Source organism: Larus michahellis, chromosome Z (assembly GCF_964199755.1).
Source record: "Larus michahellis chromosome Z, bLarMic1.1, whole genome shotgun sequence".
Classification (NCBI taxonomy): Eukaryota; Metazoa; Chordata; class Aves; order Charadriiformes; family Laridae; genus Larus; species Larus michahellis.
Window position 1 is genome coordinate 67,244,018 of NC_133930.1, and position 16,877 is coordinate 67,260,894.

Below are 16,877 nucleotides of genomic sequence, written 5' to 3' on the forward strand. Positions count from 1 at the left end.
TGACACATTAGCGTACTGCTGATTGTTTACTAGAAAACTGATTAGTTACTGGATTAGTGTGTCAAAATATACTACCTTTCATTGCCTGACAAACTTGCAAATTATTGTATTATTTTTATATACATATATATATATCTATCACAGAGGCACTGGAATCAATTTTAAGGCTGGGGGTTAACTTAGTCTGTATGAGGTATTGCCATCTACTTGAACTTGATAGTTTTGTTATTTTGATGTCCACAAAGACAAGCGTTTCCCTTGCTAAGTAATAGGAGTAATGGGATCCTTGCCTAACCAAGCTGTAAGCAGTACATTTGCAAAATAACCTACAAAATCAGGTGTGGCGACACCTCACTTCTAAGTGCCTGGCCAAATAAATTAAATATACTATACCAGGATGCCTAGTGGCCATATGTAAATCAGAGAAAGACTATAAGGTGATCAAAAGACAGAGCTACCCATTAAAACTGCTGGCCATGAAGCTGTGGGATACCTCCTTACCCTTTCTGGAGCTTGCCTGGGAGGTTAGAGCTAGGGATTGCATTCACGCAGTGCCTTTCTTTGCTCTTGAAAGCACAGAGCAAGGCTCACTGCATTCCTTTAAAATGCAAGTTCTTGTCCTTTATCCATGTGCTCCTTCTGCTGCGGGAGTGCTTGAACTTGACAGCTACAGGCTGTTCGGGGGTACTTTCATACAGACACAGGAAAGAATGAAGCTAAAGAGAGAGCAGAAAAGAATAAATCTCTTGCTACAAGCATCTGTCCTTTGGACAGGAGGGATGTGGGTACTAGGTGTTGCTGCTGGTCGGGCTGCGCTGTCTGCACTATACGGCCCTTAGGCAAAAGTCAGAATAACGCCTTTGGCAAGGCACCTAATTCCCCTGGCTTTCTCATGTACCCAGGAAGCCTTCAGATAGTACCCAAGGCGCCTCATATTTTCTACGCACTTGCAAAGGGTGCGGATGGTTTTTTTAGGACTATAGTTTTGGATATATAAGTACCTGGCTTACAGGTAGGGGCCTGTGTTAGGCCCCTGAGTCCTCTTTTCAATGTTGTCCAGAGAAGTTGTTGCTGGATACAAACTGATAGGAAAGGTGAAGATAACAGTGTCACAGCAATCAGCTTAACTAACTCATGGTAGGTAGATAGGAAGGAGGAAAAGCGGGACTTTTTTTTTTTCTATTGAATTATGATGTACGCTTTCCCTCTATCAACCATCCTTTCCCAGCCTGTCGTAGCAGAATAACCACTGCAGAATAACCTGTGTGTATGAGACTGGAGAGCATGTGTATGTGTTTTTGTGTTCATGGTTCTATACTACAAGCCACTCGTGTTTAATGTTGTGTTGGGAGGTTGAGTAGTAGCCAAAACAATCATAAAGGAAAAAAAGAGTCCACCTCTTTTGGTGGACTTGGCTGAGCCCAAGCCTATCTTTAGACATACACCAAATTTTTGGTTAAGCCTTAAGTGTAGATACAAATACTGACAACAATAATACTTACTAAGTGAGAGACCACCTAATTTGCACTTAAGCCACCTGATGGCATTTGAGAGTAATTTAAACAGCTCCTGACACAATGTAGATCCAAAAAGGCAGTTTAAAAGTCCTCACACAATTACATGCCATCAGTGAAAACTGGATGCATGTTATCTTTTTTTGAGAAGTGCGTGCGCCGTCATTTTAATTGTAAGGAGAAATGTTGTACTACAACATTCAACCTCATCAAACACAAGACTTCATTCTACCACAAGGTTTCCCTATGGGATTTGCTTGGGTGAGGATGGTAAACAAAATGGTTCTTAAATTCACAAACAACACAACATCAATGGGTTTTGGATATTTCTAAGGTACCAGGTTTTCTAAGTTTGGTTAGATAGCCCTCATTCTCACCGATTTTCTTGTTTACTTCACAGTGCTTTCAAAATATTGACACTTAGGATTACGGACGGGACTGGCTTCACTCCCATGATTATGCCAACCTCTGTGAAAGGTTTCCATGAAGAAAACGTTGAGAGTCTATTTTAAGAAAAAATACCTTCACTTGATCTTTTCAAAATAAGCCTTTTAAGATTTCATCCAAGAACTACATTTAACACTAAACTCATTTGAAAGGGTTAAAAAAAAAAAACAAAACAAATCAGAAACCAGGACAAAGCTAAGATGCCACCGCAGGTACAACATCTATTTTAACCTGAAATGAATGTTCCCCAGTTTTGCATTTCAGTAAGAAACAATGAAAAACACATGGTTTATCCCAATCTGAATTTTTTTGGAATTGAAATTTCCTCTAGTTCTTTTTCATTGAGTCCTGAATATTGGATGTTTACATAACTCTGATTCTGCAGGCATGTCCCTTAGCTATTCTTTAATTTTGCTGAAATGGAAGAGACTGGGGGGAAGAATTTAAGAAAATGGGGATGGCCAATAATTTTCCTTTTTCTCCTAGCTTTTAAGTTACTTAAGAGCTTTGTTCCCAGACCCACAGCCATGGTGGAGACTTCAGTAAGATAAGAATACACAAAAACTATGCAGTGGTGAGGCTGACTTGATAGCTTGTGATGACATGAAAAGAAATCCCTTCTAACTGGACCTGCAGTCCAGGCAATGCAGCTAAAGCTTTGACTACAGATAACCTCACTTAGCATTGTTATCTGTAATGAAAAGCAAATAGAAAAGTCTTCCACCATACACCCAAAGTTACCCAGGACATACAAAGAAAGTGCCTTCTCACAGAAAAAGCTTTTTAACCAATCACAGGCTTCCTCTTAAATAACAACTATTTTGAAATATTTTAAAATACTGTCACCCTATGATCCCTGTTTTTAAAATCACCTTCTGAAAATAATATGCGGACAAACATACACGCAGTGTTTGACATGTTTGACGTTGTCTGCTTAGTTCATGTCCTTTGCAATTTGTCCAAATACCACTTACAGTCATAAGTGCTTTACTGCATTAGAAATAGTGAGATTGCATTCTCAATAGATGCAGGCTAACTGTCTAGCTGACTGCCCATTTTCATCTATGAAATTGAACTTAATAATAACTTTAAAATTATGCCTGTTATTTTAAAAATAACTGAGCTAGATTTTAAGTGATTTTGCACTATCTATGCGTGGTCGTTCTGGCTAATAGTAAAAATATTATTCAACAGATATAGACTTTTTTGAGGTGCAGAAACCCTATCTCAACAGACTTTTCTATTTTTTTCTATATTTTTTACACTTAAAATCCCTTTGAAAACAAACATTGGAAACCTAAATTGCATGATCAAGAGAGAAAATCTTGTTTGTCCCACTTCTGGTTCTCGTTTACTAGAATTTTGTTGAGGTTTTTTCTCCTAAGCTTACTTAATACCAGGTCTTTGCCCCCTCCTTTTCAAAGGAGGATCTAAATGGTGATGAGAGATCAAGATGAGCTGCAGCTATCTCTTTTTCCTCCAGCAGAGAGGGTGGATCGATTTCTGGATAAGTTTCCTGCCCCTCCTCTCTCAAATGCAAGCAGCCCTGCATAGGAGGCGATTCTGCCCTCTTGAACGGCTTGCAGGATCAAGGCATATGTGTCCCCTTATCTGACCAGAAAGGATGGGAAGATCTGCAACTCCAGTTTAAGCGTCATGTGAAATTACTAGTCACTTTACTGCAAATGCTTCAGCAAGTCTTCTGGAGAGAAACTGGTACTACAGCTTCTTGAGTTTAAGGAAGAAAATAAATAAAAATCTTACAAGAATGAAATCACGTCATACATCATAAAGAAGCAGTACAAACCACCTACATTTCTTGATGCTCTGCCCTGCACCTTTAAGAATGGGCAAATACATCCTGGAGTACTTAAACTCTTCAGCATAAATAGGGCAAAAAAACCAACCAAACAAATCCCAGACCACTGGGTAATTGTACTACATATGTTAAGCCCCTTCACAAATGAAATTGTGCTGTAGTGAAGACCTTTTTGGAAAAGGGGAAAAAAATTACTAAACCAAAGGGGAAAAATAATGACTCTAAATGGGGCAAAATAGCAGATCTATTGGCAACATGACAAAACCAGGATGTTAAGGAAAAAAATTAAGTGGAGTCAACAAGGTTACACATAAGTAACACCTTAACATTAAAAGAAATCTATTTACCATTTTGACCCGGAAACCTCTTCCATTAATTACTAAAATCTATTTACACAGCAACTAGATAAAATCAATCTGATTGCTCGCACTATTTTTGGCTCACTTTCTATGGGCTCTGAGTGTTCCACAGACTGACTCTAGAGGAGTCGACGTTTAGATGCTCTGAGTTTCCGTGTTTTGCCACCTACAGCACTATCCTAGCCATGATTTCTGGTATGCAAGCTCTTCTGAACTGGATATGCAGTATTTGGTTCCTGGCTCTGTCCCCTTGCCCCCAGCGGAGACACATATGGAGGCCATGCTTCCTTTCAACCATATATGGAGGCAAAGCATCTCTACTGGTATCTCTACTGAGCTTGTTATGAGGGGTTCTGACAGGCGCCATGGCTGAGCTCTCTTACATTAACCAGACCAAGAGCACAGTAGGGCAAAAGACAAATGGAGAAAAGTAGACAGAGGACAGGCAGTCCTTGGAGAACTGGGAGAGGCACACACCTTCTTCTACACATGTTCCCATTCCTCCTGGGAACATCAGGTATCTTCCAAAAGAAGTGATACCAATACATTATACACTGATATCAATACATTGTTTTTCTTCCAAAGTGGGACTGTTCCAGGTACAATACCCATAAAATTTGTGCCTGTCAGTTTAGCAAAGATACAGACACAAATATGGAAAATTTGTATCCTGTTAGGTAGGCACAGTCTTGCACAACAGAAAGTAAAATCCACCTGGGTCAGCTGTGCTTTGGCTGGAGGGAAACATAGAGGGACAGTTTCTGAGACTTCGGTGTGCGCTTAGCCTTAATTTCAGTAAACAGAAACTGCAGAAAGAAGCAGTGTCTGTTTAATTAAAAACCATCTTGAACCGGTGACTTTTTTTTTCTTGTATCTTGGACAGCTGAACACTATCATTTATTATTATGATCTTACCAAACTTATGCCACAAGCCAGAGTTGCATTTTCTGTGCAGTGAGAATTCTGAGAATAAAAAATGATGCATGTTTCTTCCCCATTTTTAACAAGATCCAAACTGGCTTTTATGTGAAGCTCCATCTAACTCAGCATATAGACATCAAAGAATCACACTAATGTTCTTACAGCCTGTCCCAGTCTTGAGTGTATTTTCAGCTATGGCTCTCTGGCAGCAGCTTGTCATTTAGTTAAAACAATCAAGTTCTCATTAAAGGACAGAAAATTGCCCGGGGCTTGCAAGGCACCCAAAACCAAGCCTCGTTTAATTCCGCTTTTAGCCACAGCACTGATGGGTTTATCTGGTGGTCTGACCTTGGTTTTCAAGGGAACGTCTGCCGGGTGCCGGTGCGGACTGGTGATGCTAGTGAATAGCAGAAATGCCGGTCCCTCTCTATCTCAGCTGGCAAAGGCTGCTGGCTTCAGGTACTTACTTGAAGGGCTTTTCCCCGGTGTGTGTCCGGATGTGGTTGTTGAGCGTTGTGGCACCAGCAAAGGCACGACCACAGTAGCCACACTTGAAAGGCCTGTCGCTGGAGTGTGTAACTACGTGGTTCCTCAGCTCTGATGGTTGGGAGAAAGACTGGGAGCAGTGACCACACTGGTAGGGCCTGCAACGGGAAAGAGAAACATGGTGCCGTCAGCGCTTTCCATTGCCGCGAACGTGTGGGCAGGAGCATCTCGTCTTCCCAGTAATTCCCAGAGAGAACTGCGGGTGCGCTTCTCTGGGGCTTTCTTGGGAGACACACACCCAAAACTTCATGACCGCTTTAGCAAATGTGAAATGCCCGCGTAGGAATTCACTGAAAGTCTATAAGGCATCTTGCCACACAAAACATAAATCATCAAGCTAGTGAGCTTGCATGACACATCATATGCCTGCCTTATTTCTCCCAAACTCAACGTGGTACTCCTTAGTGACAAAAAAACTACTCACACATCAGAGCTAAGAGACTGACGAAATCCTCTGTCTGTTGGTGCCAGCTACAGCCTTACCTACAAATGCATGTCTGGTTGTTATACCTGCATCTTAGGTGGATTCTGTGAAAGTTTGCAAATAAATTCTTCACGTTGTTTTGGATGGTTCTAGTTTTTTTGAGATCACCTTTTTCAATGAGAGACATTGGAAAAAATAACCATCATGTAACAATTACCTTTCTATTTTCTTACTGCTATCCAAAATATTTGCATTTAATTAACATATTTCTCCCATCCAGAGGGAAAATGCCTTTTCCTGATCTTCAAATGAAACCCACAACTTAGGTTTTCACCACCACAGTTTGTTAAAAACAAACATAACAAACAAACAAAACCAACTGATATGTTACAAATTCAGAATCATAAAGGACTGCAAACAGAGAAAGAAAAGGATACAAGACAGCAAGGTGAGACAGGACTGCTGAAATACCATTTCTAACTAAAATAAAATGTGAAGAAACAATGTCTATATATTTCTGTTTGGTAAAAGTGATTTAATATCAATATCCTACATGGTATTTCTTTTCCTTTTCGTATTTGATTTAAATTCATGACAGAGTCCTACAGGCTCATCAAACATTTTGTTAAGAAAATTAAGAAATTTTCTAGAGGGATATTAATGATTTTTACCCTGCACAACATTTTAAGTCACAGCTCCTGGTGTCTGCGTTTCTAGAGCAAATGGCCAACACCAACTTAATTGCTCTCTCTTTAATAAATGTGCATGTTTAAATGGCTAGAAACCAAAACTAAAGGGAAGGAGACAATGGTGACCAAGCATGTACAATTCAATTAAGTGCAAAATAAAGTGAACTATCTCATTTGTCAAGTGAACTGCTTAATTGTGGCTACTTGCATCACTGAACACAAATACTATTATTTTACAGTGCTTCAGAGCGTTGAACCCTGATTGTAGAATTTTTTAGCTTGATTAATAGCTCAGTATTGGTCAATAACTCAATAGATTACAATTTTAATTACTTACATTTCAAAATCTAACTGCTCTCCAAGAAGTTTGAAAGAAATATATTAAAGCTGTGGAAAGGTTACTTAACCTAGATGATATGGACTTTAAAATATTACATGAATATATGTAAAATAGTATTTTAAGGAAAAAAAACAAGTACTGAATATCTGTTTCTCATATTGGAAGACAAGTAGTAACATGCTTGTCGTCTTCTTTTTTGAAGTGCATGGTCAATTTGCACAGAAAATACTTATCAAATTTGACATGAAAATTCAAGTGCTGGTAAAACAAAGATGATTTGTGAATGCAGACTTACATGTTCGGTATTTTTCAAATCAAATACTTTTGAACAAAAAGAGCACATTAAGATATTCTGTATCCAAGAAACATTGATTTTTTTAATAGTGAAAGGGACCATTAACATCTATTAGCCTCTGGTTATCTATTTTTAACAGCTACCACAATAAATGATACAACACTACATAAAACCAATTAATCTTTTATTTTTTTTAACAGTCAATGTGATTAATTTCTCACTGTGAAAAGTCACACTGTAACTTGTCTATAAATAGTCAACATTCCAAACCAGTTATAACTGAACATTGTGATGCCAAGTAAAATGTTTTTACCCCCTACATTAACCCCCTCAAAACAAATTTGTGGTTTACAAAGGATATTAATATACAAACTCAGAATACATTTCACCTGCTGATGCTCAAGAAAGAGAGTCCTGTAGAAAATCACTTATTGTTAGATCACTTTGCCTGTATTTTTTCCATTCATCCATACCTTGGGAGAGCAACTGTTAAAGAAGTTACCCTTCTCTTTCCATGGGATGCATTTCTCCAGTTTATACACAGGTGATTCTGATTAATACTAAAATGGGCAGAATAAGTAATTTTTTCAAGCTAGATACATGGCACACATTAAACAAAGCTCATTTTTAAAAGAAAGCCTAATAAAAATGCTGAAATGCTATAACAATTTACAAATGCCGTATCTAATTTGCAAAATTGCAGATGCAAATATGCAAACTTTTGGATACTACTATTTTTTCCAAGAGCAAAAGAAGTAATTCAATAAATATAAAAGTTATTATTTTGTTCTCTCGTAACCATTTTACTGTGCTCAGAAATTTTTCTTGGCAGAAAATAAAATCAATATGTTGTTTTTTTTAAAAAAATTAAATTGGTGCAGAAGGACCGAACATGAGAAATGCTCGGTTCAGTGAGTACATTGACACGGGCAGAGCAGGGCTGTCTTTGATGTAGCACTTATGTCTTCTGCCATCACTTTGGTCTGCACTGGGACAATGAATTAAGATGGTGACCTCTTTATAGCAGAGGTTTGCAGACAGAAGGACCAGCGACATAGTGACAAAAATGGTGGTCTTCATAGACTATATTTTCAAAGATGTGCTGCTAGACTGAATGCAGTCCCAGCCCAGAAAAAAAAAAAAAAACAACTAATTTCCACTGGAATAACTGAGAACATAAGGTAACTTCTTGAGGTTCAAGGTATTCATGTGAATAGAAGCATAGCTCTGTCACAGCCCAGATGTGCGCTGATGCTCCAAAAAATTAACAATCACCCAAAATGGATGTCAGTCACTTCATACGTGAAAGCCTACATAACTAAAATTTTCCTTTGCAGACATACGGGCAGATTGGTAAGCATGAAAGTAATCAGTTTGATGAAACAGGTGTACCAGGGCCCCAAAGTACATGTTGTCTGGAGAAATGTTTTTTCTCTATAAACATTTGTTCTCCAGCTATCATGTACCAGAAACAACAAAATTTTTAAGGTCCTCATCATTGCATTTTCTAAAAAGGATCCTGTAGGCCATTCCAGATGTAAATCAAGTCTGACCAAAATCTTGATATAGTACTTCTAAGTTACATTTAAGAACAGCTAAACTGATGTATAGCAATGTGCAAATGAGAATGATGTGCTGACAGCCATCAAAAGCAGTTTTAATGTTTTTCATTAAACACCTGCCTACATATTTTTCTAGTTCTCTGTTTTCCTGTCTGAACTTAAAGGAAGGAAATTTACTTACCTAGAAGCAAATTCTCCTGTTAGTAAAATTACACTGTTGTCATTAACCCTGTGTGCCATCAATCAGCTATCTCGCTTTACTAACGTGTAGAGTCCACCAGCTTTTTCTAGAGACTCTAATCTTACAGTCCCTGCCTAAATGATGACATACTATAGGAACACAGGCCATCTAAAATGAAATTCAGATAGGAGTAACTGTAACGTAATGGCATGTAGTTTTTGTAGTTTTTTAGAGTTTGAGCTTTTCCAAGTTTTCCAAGCTACATTTTCAAAATGCAACCAGTCAAAAATAATTTTTGCTCCCTTTAGACAATATCTTGAATGATTTTGCTGTTCAGTGATGTCTTTTCCTGTCTTACAGTTTTCTCACTTTTGTGGCTGATTTTTTCTGTGTGAAACTACATCATATATAGGACCAATACAAAACCCATGGTCCCCTGTGAGGCTTATTGAACATCACCAAGGCTCACAGTTTGTGTGGCGGATGGGGTCCCTTAACATGCACAAAGCATGTTAAAGGATAACAATAGAAAAATCCTTATCTTTGCACCTGGAATAGCTGCTGACAGACAATTGTACAGCTGATTCTTCTTTGATTTTCATTTGGCAAAGTGACATCACTTTTAATTATTTACTGTGTACCGTTCCTCCACTAGAACAATACAATTTCCAAACCCTGACTTCTAAGTACATGCAGTCAATATGAACTTATTTTCTACATTGTAAATAACCCAATTATTAAAATCCTGAAAAACCTAATAATTATTTTCCCATTAATTTTCAAATTCTTTCCTTTATGATGAACCAGCTTCTAGTGAGGCCTCTTCAGAAGTGAATTTACTGTTTCCAAGGGGCACATGGAATCCCAACGCAACCCTTAGAAGAGGAATTTTTTGTAATGGTGAGTTCCTGAATACCTGTGACTCTATCACTGAAACACTGTCAGATCAGGGAGACGAAATAGCATGTTGCGGTCATTTTTTTCCCCTTACAAAAGGATAGAAAAGCACCAGCTGAAGGAAGAGAGAGTGACTTGACATTGAAAGTGCTTTTCTCCTTGTTGGGGGCAAAGGAGAAGTAAAAAACCAACCTGACTGATGTCAGGGTCTCAAAGAGCGGGACACAGGGCTCCACTGAACCCAGGGCAGGGTTTCACAGTGTGACAGGGGGAAGGCTGTGACACCACAGCCTCTGCAAAAAAGTGAAAACAGGGCAGGTTGAAATGGGGCCAGCATCAGCTTTCAGGTGCAGGCCTTCCTACAACAGACAGCATTAAAAGCACCTGCAGTCAGAGAAGTTAGGTCACAGCTGTCCTAATGAAAAGGTATTTTGGAGGGATGCCTCTTTCCCGCAAGTGGAACTAAGAGGCTGGACAACAAAGTGAGAACAAGTGCTTGCTGGTCTGCACAGAGAAGCATCCCTAGCACCAGCGTGGCCACGGGTGGGTTACATTCGTTGCCTCTGGACTCTGCATCTCCTGCTGCTGTGGTGTTCCCCTTGGGCAGCATGGCTACTGCCCCCAGCACTCCAGGCACTGTGCAGCAGCAGGGATGGCAGAGCTGGACCCGCTGGGACTTCTGGCACTGTCTTTTACAAATGTTTGTGGAGGAACTAGCAAAAGCAGACAGTTAGCGCACTTGAAGCATCTTCAGACTTCTGAAGCTGTCGGGGAGAGGTGCTGCTCTCTACACCCTTTGTTGTTGTTGACTATGAGTACTGGGAGTTTGCAAACCTTTGTGAAAAGATTATGCAAGAACAAGCATTAAATTCAGCATGATGTTTACTTTAATTCAGCAATATTCCACAGCCACCCTATAAACAGAAACAGACAACTCTTGCTCACGATTACTTTTTTTAGGTCTGTTTTGGGAGGTGTTTAAATTAATGAATGGACTTGAGGAGAACATCAAGGTCAAAGACACAGAACCTATAAAGAAAAAGATAAACACAAAATAGGCTGAGCCATGATCTGAAAGAAAAGGATGTATTAAACCGGCAACTTCAAATTTCAAGGTCCTGTTTTTAAAAAAACCTCACAATTTAATATTGAGATGCTACAGCAAAACATAAGTACAATAATATCTTCTGAGTAAACAAGAATTGCGAGGACCACATAAGATCCACAATCTATCAGCCACAGACACACTTGTAGAGTGGGTTTTCCCTGAAATTATCAGCTTAAATACATGGTAATCAATGAGAATATATATCACACAGATGTACATATTGTATATGAAAAATGCCACAGACAGCTCTTGGGAACTGCAGCCACCTGCCTTCCCTCAACACCAATGCATCCTGAATCTGGTGATCATAGTGAGAAAGAAGAAAGATGTCATTAAAAGAGACTGCATCACTATCAGAAAAGTGGTTGCTGTTAAAAAAAAATAAAAATATTGCTCTAAAAATGATTCACTGTGATCAAAGGCTTTTGGTTACCCCTTTCTGGAGCCCTCCTCAGATAGGATCGTTGGGAATTTCTGCAGCAGGGGGAGGAAAAACCAAAACAACAAAAAAAAAAAAAAAAAAAAAAACAAAAAAACAACTGAAGAGCAAATAGATTTCTGATGCCTCCTTCAAGAAATAGTTGCTCAAGCTGCTTCTGTCTGAGCAAGGATTAAGAAATGTCTCAAAGGCTCAAAAAAAGTCTGAGAGGCTCAGAAAGTCCCAGAATTGAAATCTTGATGGATTTAAATCTTCATGTCCCACACCCACTCCAACCCCAATTACCATTAAGTTTGAAGAGAAGCCGTACAAAATACAGCAAGCTAAATCTCGGTGGACAGGGAGAAGTAAACTATAAGTAAAACAGTAAATAATTTAAACTTAACTTTAATATAAATTTAAATCCTAATCTTTTTCTAAGACCACAAACACAGCAGATGATTTTAATAATTCTCCCTATTTTTGATTCATCATTTTTTTAAATTATTTTTATTTATTAAATGATCTGCCTGTTAAATAGGACCGTTTCTTTCCTACTGCCTAATGGAATTAAGTACATTTTGGCCTTCTTTTAGGTCTGGTCTCATTCAGATGTCTTCTGAATCTAAGTGTCTTTAAAGTAATTTCTTTTTTTTTAATTTCTCAAGTCCCAGGTAGTCTGCTTTTCTTAAATTTCAGTCCATGAACTGGACTCCTATGTAGATTCAAAGACATTTTCCCTGCACCTCATGCTGTAGGTAATCAGCATTGTTGAAAAACAAATACAAAGCCAGAACAGATAGTCTAAAGTCTCTTCCTAGAGAAGACAGCCCCTGCTGCTTCAGTCACATCAAAGATATAGTGGCCGGTGTGCTCACAAATTGCTGACAATAAATGGGGAGCTGTTTATCAGCCGGAGCCGTGCTGCAGATATCGTTGAGAAAATACAAACCAGAGAGTTGCACCCAGTTAGTACTTCAGGCCGGCAGGCAGGTGTTCTTTCGCAAATCATACCTTTTTTTCTTGTCTCCAGGAAATTTTGTACAACACTTCAGGAATTTCTCATCTGGAGAAACGCAATATGTTTAAGAAACCAAAGACAACTCTTTTCCAGCCACTGCATCACTAAACAGCTGATCCACTGATAAAAGACAAAAAGCTGCCTGTGATGTAAGCTCAACCTGTAATGATTTCTTACCAGGGGTACAAGAACTCGTATCCTAGGGCAGTTATGATCTGCAGTAACTATTAGTTTGGTCATTTCAAACACAGAACCAATTGCAGTGAGCTTAAACAGGGTCATGTAACTGACATCCCACATAACGCTCTAAAGAAGACCTATTGGGAAATGCTTTTACAGCAGTTATGTTGATGGCATACCTCGCGGGAACAAAGGAGGTATTACAAAACTGGCCTCCACAAGGAGTCTGCACCATTAATTTAATGAAAACAGAGAGATGTAAGCCATTTTTCAGTACACAGCTGTCACAGAATAGAGCACTGCAGTATTTATGCAACAGATTGATGCTACGTGTATCTTTCAACCTCATTTAGGTTTTATGTTCTCTGTTTAACACAAGAGAAAAAGTTTCTTAAGAACAGGATTCACAAGACCCAACAAGCCAAAGAGGAAATCAGCTAAATTAGCCAGTATCAATATTGACAAAAAGGCGTTAGCTATTATTATGTTTCAAATCTTCCTGAAAGCCTCTGGGATTCAACACTTGCAACTCAGTCTTTCCTTACCTCCTCTCCACCCCAGTCCTCCCCAAATCTGCTGAGTGCTTTCTCTAATCACTTTTTGCTCTCTTTGCTCCTGGGGGAGCAAACTTGTCTTCTCATCTAGATATTTTTCCTACTATGATGTAGGGTATTCTGAGCTAAAAATGCTCTACACTTTCTTGCTGAAGCTGTTCCGCGTAGACAATTTAGGTAGGCACAAGAGACAAAACAGTAAGACGTCACGAATCAGTAACATAGTAATGAGGGCATTCACCTCTAAGGGGGAATACTTAAAATCCAGCCTGTGTTTCAGGCAATATTTGACACAAGATACTTAGGAGAAAATAAATAAAAGCAAATAAGAATAATAAATCAAATCCCTCACCTCCAAGATGAAAGACCTAATTGTAGGATAGACTTATCCTCATTTTGTCTGTCTGGCAAAATGAATATTTAATTATCCCTTAGACTGCAGAACAGCCCCATTAGAAGAGACTCTTCTTGCATTAACTGTAATCTGCAACTTGGTTCTTCATAAAGAAAGACGCAGGTTCAAGTGAAGGAAAGGATAAAATCTAAGCATCACACCTGGTTGGGTGAATCACTGATAAAGTTTGAGAGGGAGCCTCTTCTAGACTCCCTGACGTAGCATTTTGTGCTTTACTGTATGATTAGGAGGCTTTAATACTGGAAACATAAGAGTCCATGAAATTTAGGAGAGTGGACCATTCGGGACCTACATTCTACATCGTGGCAGTTGTATCCTATAGCTTCCTTATCATGGTGTTTGCTTCTGCTAAGGCCAGCATAAAATCCAGAAAATGTTGAAAGGGCTTGTTTGCATTCACAGTATTATCAACTCTTTAAATTCTGTGAAGATTTGCATGGTATCTAGTTGCCCCTAGCATGCTTGACATTTCTTCCTGGAAAACTGGATTTATGCTCCAGTATCTCTGCACCCACAGAATCACACAAGCATATGTGTACATGTAGATAACCACATACACAAAGAGACATAGACATGCATACAAACACACACACAGACTCACTGTTGACTGTTTTTGGGTAGTGTTTTAGTTAAATGTAATTCACAATTATATGCTGCTTTCAGAACAACCTTCCAGGGATTCGGCTGTTCTGCTCAAACCTTCTTCACAGCTGAAGAAGAGACAAAACACGGGCAGCCTTTTTTATTGAATTAATTTGATTTTTGTCTTTTGTCCTGCCAGCTATCAAAATTGTCAAATAAACCAGCTTTGATTCATAAATAATGGTTCCATTATATTTACTGTGCCACCGGTCAGAGTACCTGAAATTTTAATTCACTTGTTCAGCTAAATTTCATCCTCAGTTCACGGCCATAAAATTCTGTATTGACAAACTTTCAAACCAACTTTGACTCTGAGGTATCTAGTCAACATTTTTCTTCTGTGTGGATATTAGTTTATTGAATAAGTGGCATCTGTTTTCCTCAACATCACTAGTGGAGTAGGTATTTCCTTTTGACAGCTTTGCACGATTTATGGGTTTGCATGCTCTGAAGAAAAATAGTACTAAGCAAAAAATTCCAATTCATTACCTCTTAGTACTTAATTAAGTTCATACACATTGCACACTATAGGTGAACCCTGAAATGACTGTGACAGCCACTGAGCAGCAAGTTAGATTATCTTTGGAAGACAGAGAGACTTTTAATTATCTTGACCTCATTTTTCCATCTATGATATTCATAAATTTTCCTTCTATTTTGTTGCCTCCATCAGATGTACCAAACCATTCTGAAAACAAGATTATATCCTTAGCTATTTCCTTTTATCTGTGCATTTAGGCACCAAATGTTTTTACAAATAGTGAAGTCAAGCAATGCTTTTTATCGGCTTACTTCACACAGCTGCAGATGAATTATGTTGTACAGGCTCCTCCTAATAATGGTTTGGTTTTGGAAATGATAACAGCTTGATAAAAGAAGAAAGCAGTGGATCTGGCTATCAGTAGATACAGAAATAAAGAGAGCCTGGGCTTTACCTGTCAGGGTTCTGCGTACACACATGCATCTGTAAGAGGATCCGCTGGGTGAAAGTCTTAAAGCATTGCCCACATTTCCAAAGATGCCAGTCACTGAACTCAGAATTTAGTTGGCTTGTTGAAGTTGGGCTTGCAAGAACTCGTTGGTTTTTGACACTGATCTGGTTAAATCCTGACTCGATGGACCCAGACTTATCCAGGAGAGAAAAATTTCTGCTACACGGAGTCTGTGGAAATACTATGGATCGCTGTGGAGTGGCAGGGGATAGTTTGCTACTTTTATTAAATGGCTGTAGGGTGTCTTGTCTGGACATGGCCTCCATTACAGTCGAAGGGACATTCACTGGGAGAAAACAAGAAAAGTAAATAAGATCCTTTTTATGTCTTTTTAACACTAATACAGTGTTGGGAAACACCAAAAAAAAATACCAACATCCATTTTCTTGACACTAGAATTAAACAACTTTATTTTAACAATGCAGAAAAAAATGGGCTGGAATGAGACAGTGATTTGGATGGACAATGCTGATTCTGTGACACTGAAATGAAAACTCATGAAAAGGAGTGTCTGAGACTGAAAGGACTCAGAAAAGCCTGACTGTGATATACGTTTGTTGCACAATGGGATTGTCATCTGAAAGAAAATGCTGCCGCACGTATGACACCCTGACTCTGCATGTTGCAGTCAGCATGTCCAATTGCTATATCACAGACAAGCATGAATTTTGAGAGCATGGGGAAAAAAACCCTTGCTCAGACACTCCTTGAGATACAACACGCCTTAAATATCTACTGCAGCAATAGTTCCCTTATCTTCTTAAAGGGCAGCCACTAAGGATATTATACTATTACATCTCACAAACAGTCACACAGCCAATACAATACAAAGCCAGTGACTTCACTGTGACTTGTGTGATTAAGGCTAATTGCACTTGGACCCCCACAAGACAGTGCAGCATATAGGCAGAGATATCTTTGTGCATCAATTTCTGGCCTGCAAAATAGGAAAAAAATTGTCCCATAAAGTCACTTGAAGGTCTTATGATCATCAATTAACTATGCCTTACAATGCATTCAGATATTTCAGCAACAAAAGCAATACGCTGTTCTCACAAAGTAATTTAGTGCTGAATTTAGATGTTGCTTGATAAGGATGGCAGGAGGTCAAACATACAGAAGACAGTTGAACAGCTGCCTCACTCCTTGAGTACCATCATGCAGTGAATGAAGCAAGGGTCCTATGGAAAAATGGGGTCGGCTACTGAAAGATTGTACCAGAATCATTTAGGCCACCTGGTCTCATGCTTTCTAATTTTGGCACGCTCAACCTCATGAGATAATATTTTAATGGAGATTTTTAAACTAAATATGTTGTATACGTATGTCTAACTCTACATGTGTTCACACATTTAGTTACTGTCACAAAGTGTTTATATGTACGTATCCACATGTAGGTACATAGCACCTACTAAACAGGTGATTAGAAACTACAACTCTGTTTAGGTAAGTCATGATACTAGATTTCTAAGAGAAAATATGAGAATTAAATTTCAGTTGTGAGCTAGAATCATCCAATATTATTTAATACACAATAAAAACATAATAAAAAC

General features: G+C 38.7%; 1 protein-coding gene across 1 annotated transcript in view; it reads right to left on the bottom strand.

The window, feature by feature from the left end:
- PRDM6 (PR/SET domain 6) overlaps positions 1–16,877 on the bottom strand; it is a 78,289-nt gene that overhangs the window by 5,649 nt on the left and 55,763 nt on the right. The window contains exons 6-7 of the mRNA XM_074569635.1: positions 15,268–15,610; positions 5,528–5,704 (exon numbers count right to left, since the gene is read on the bottom strand). Of these exons, the coding sequence (XP_074425736.1) occupies positions 5,528–5,704; positions 15,268–15,610 (520 nt within the window). The remainder of the gene's footprint in view (positions 1–5,527; positions 5,705–15,267; positions 15,611–16,877) is intronic.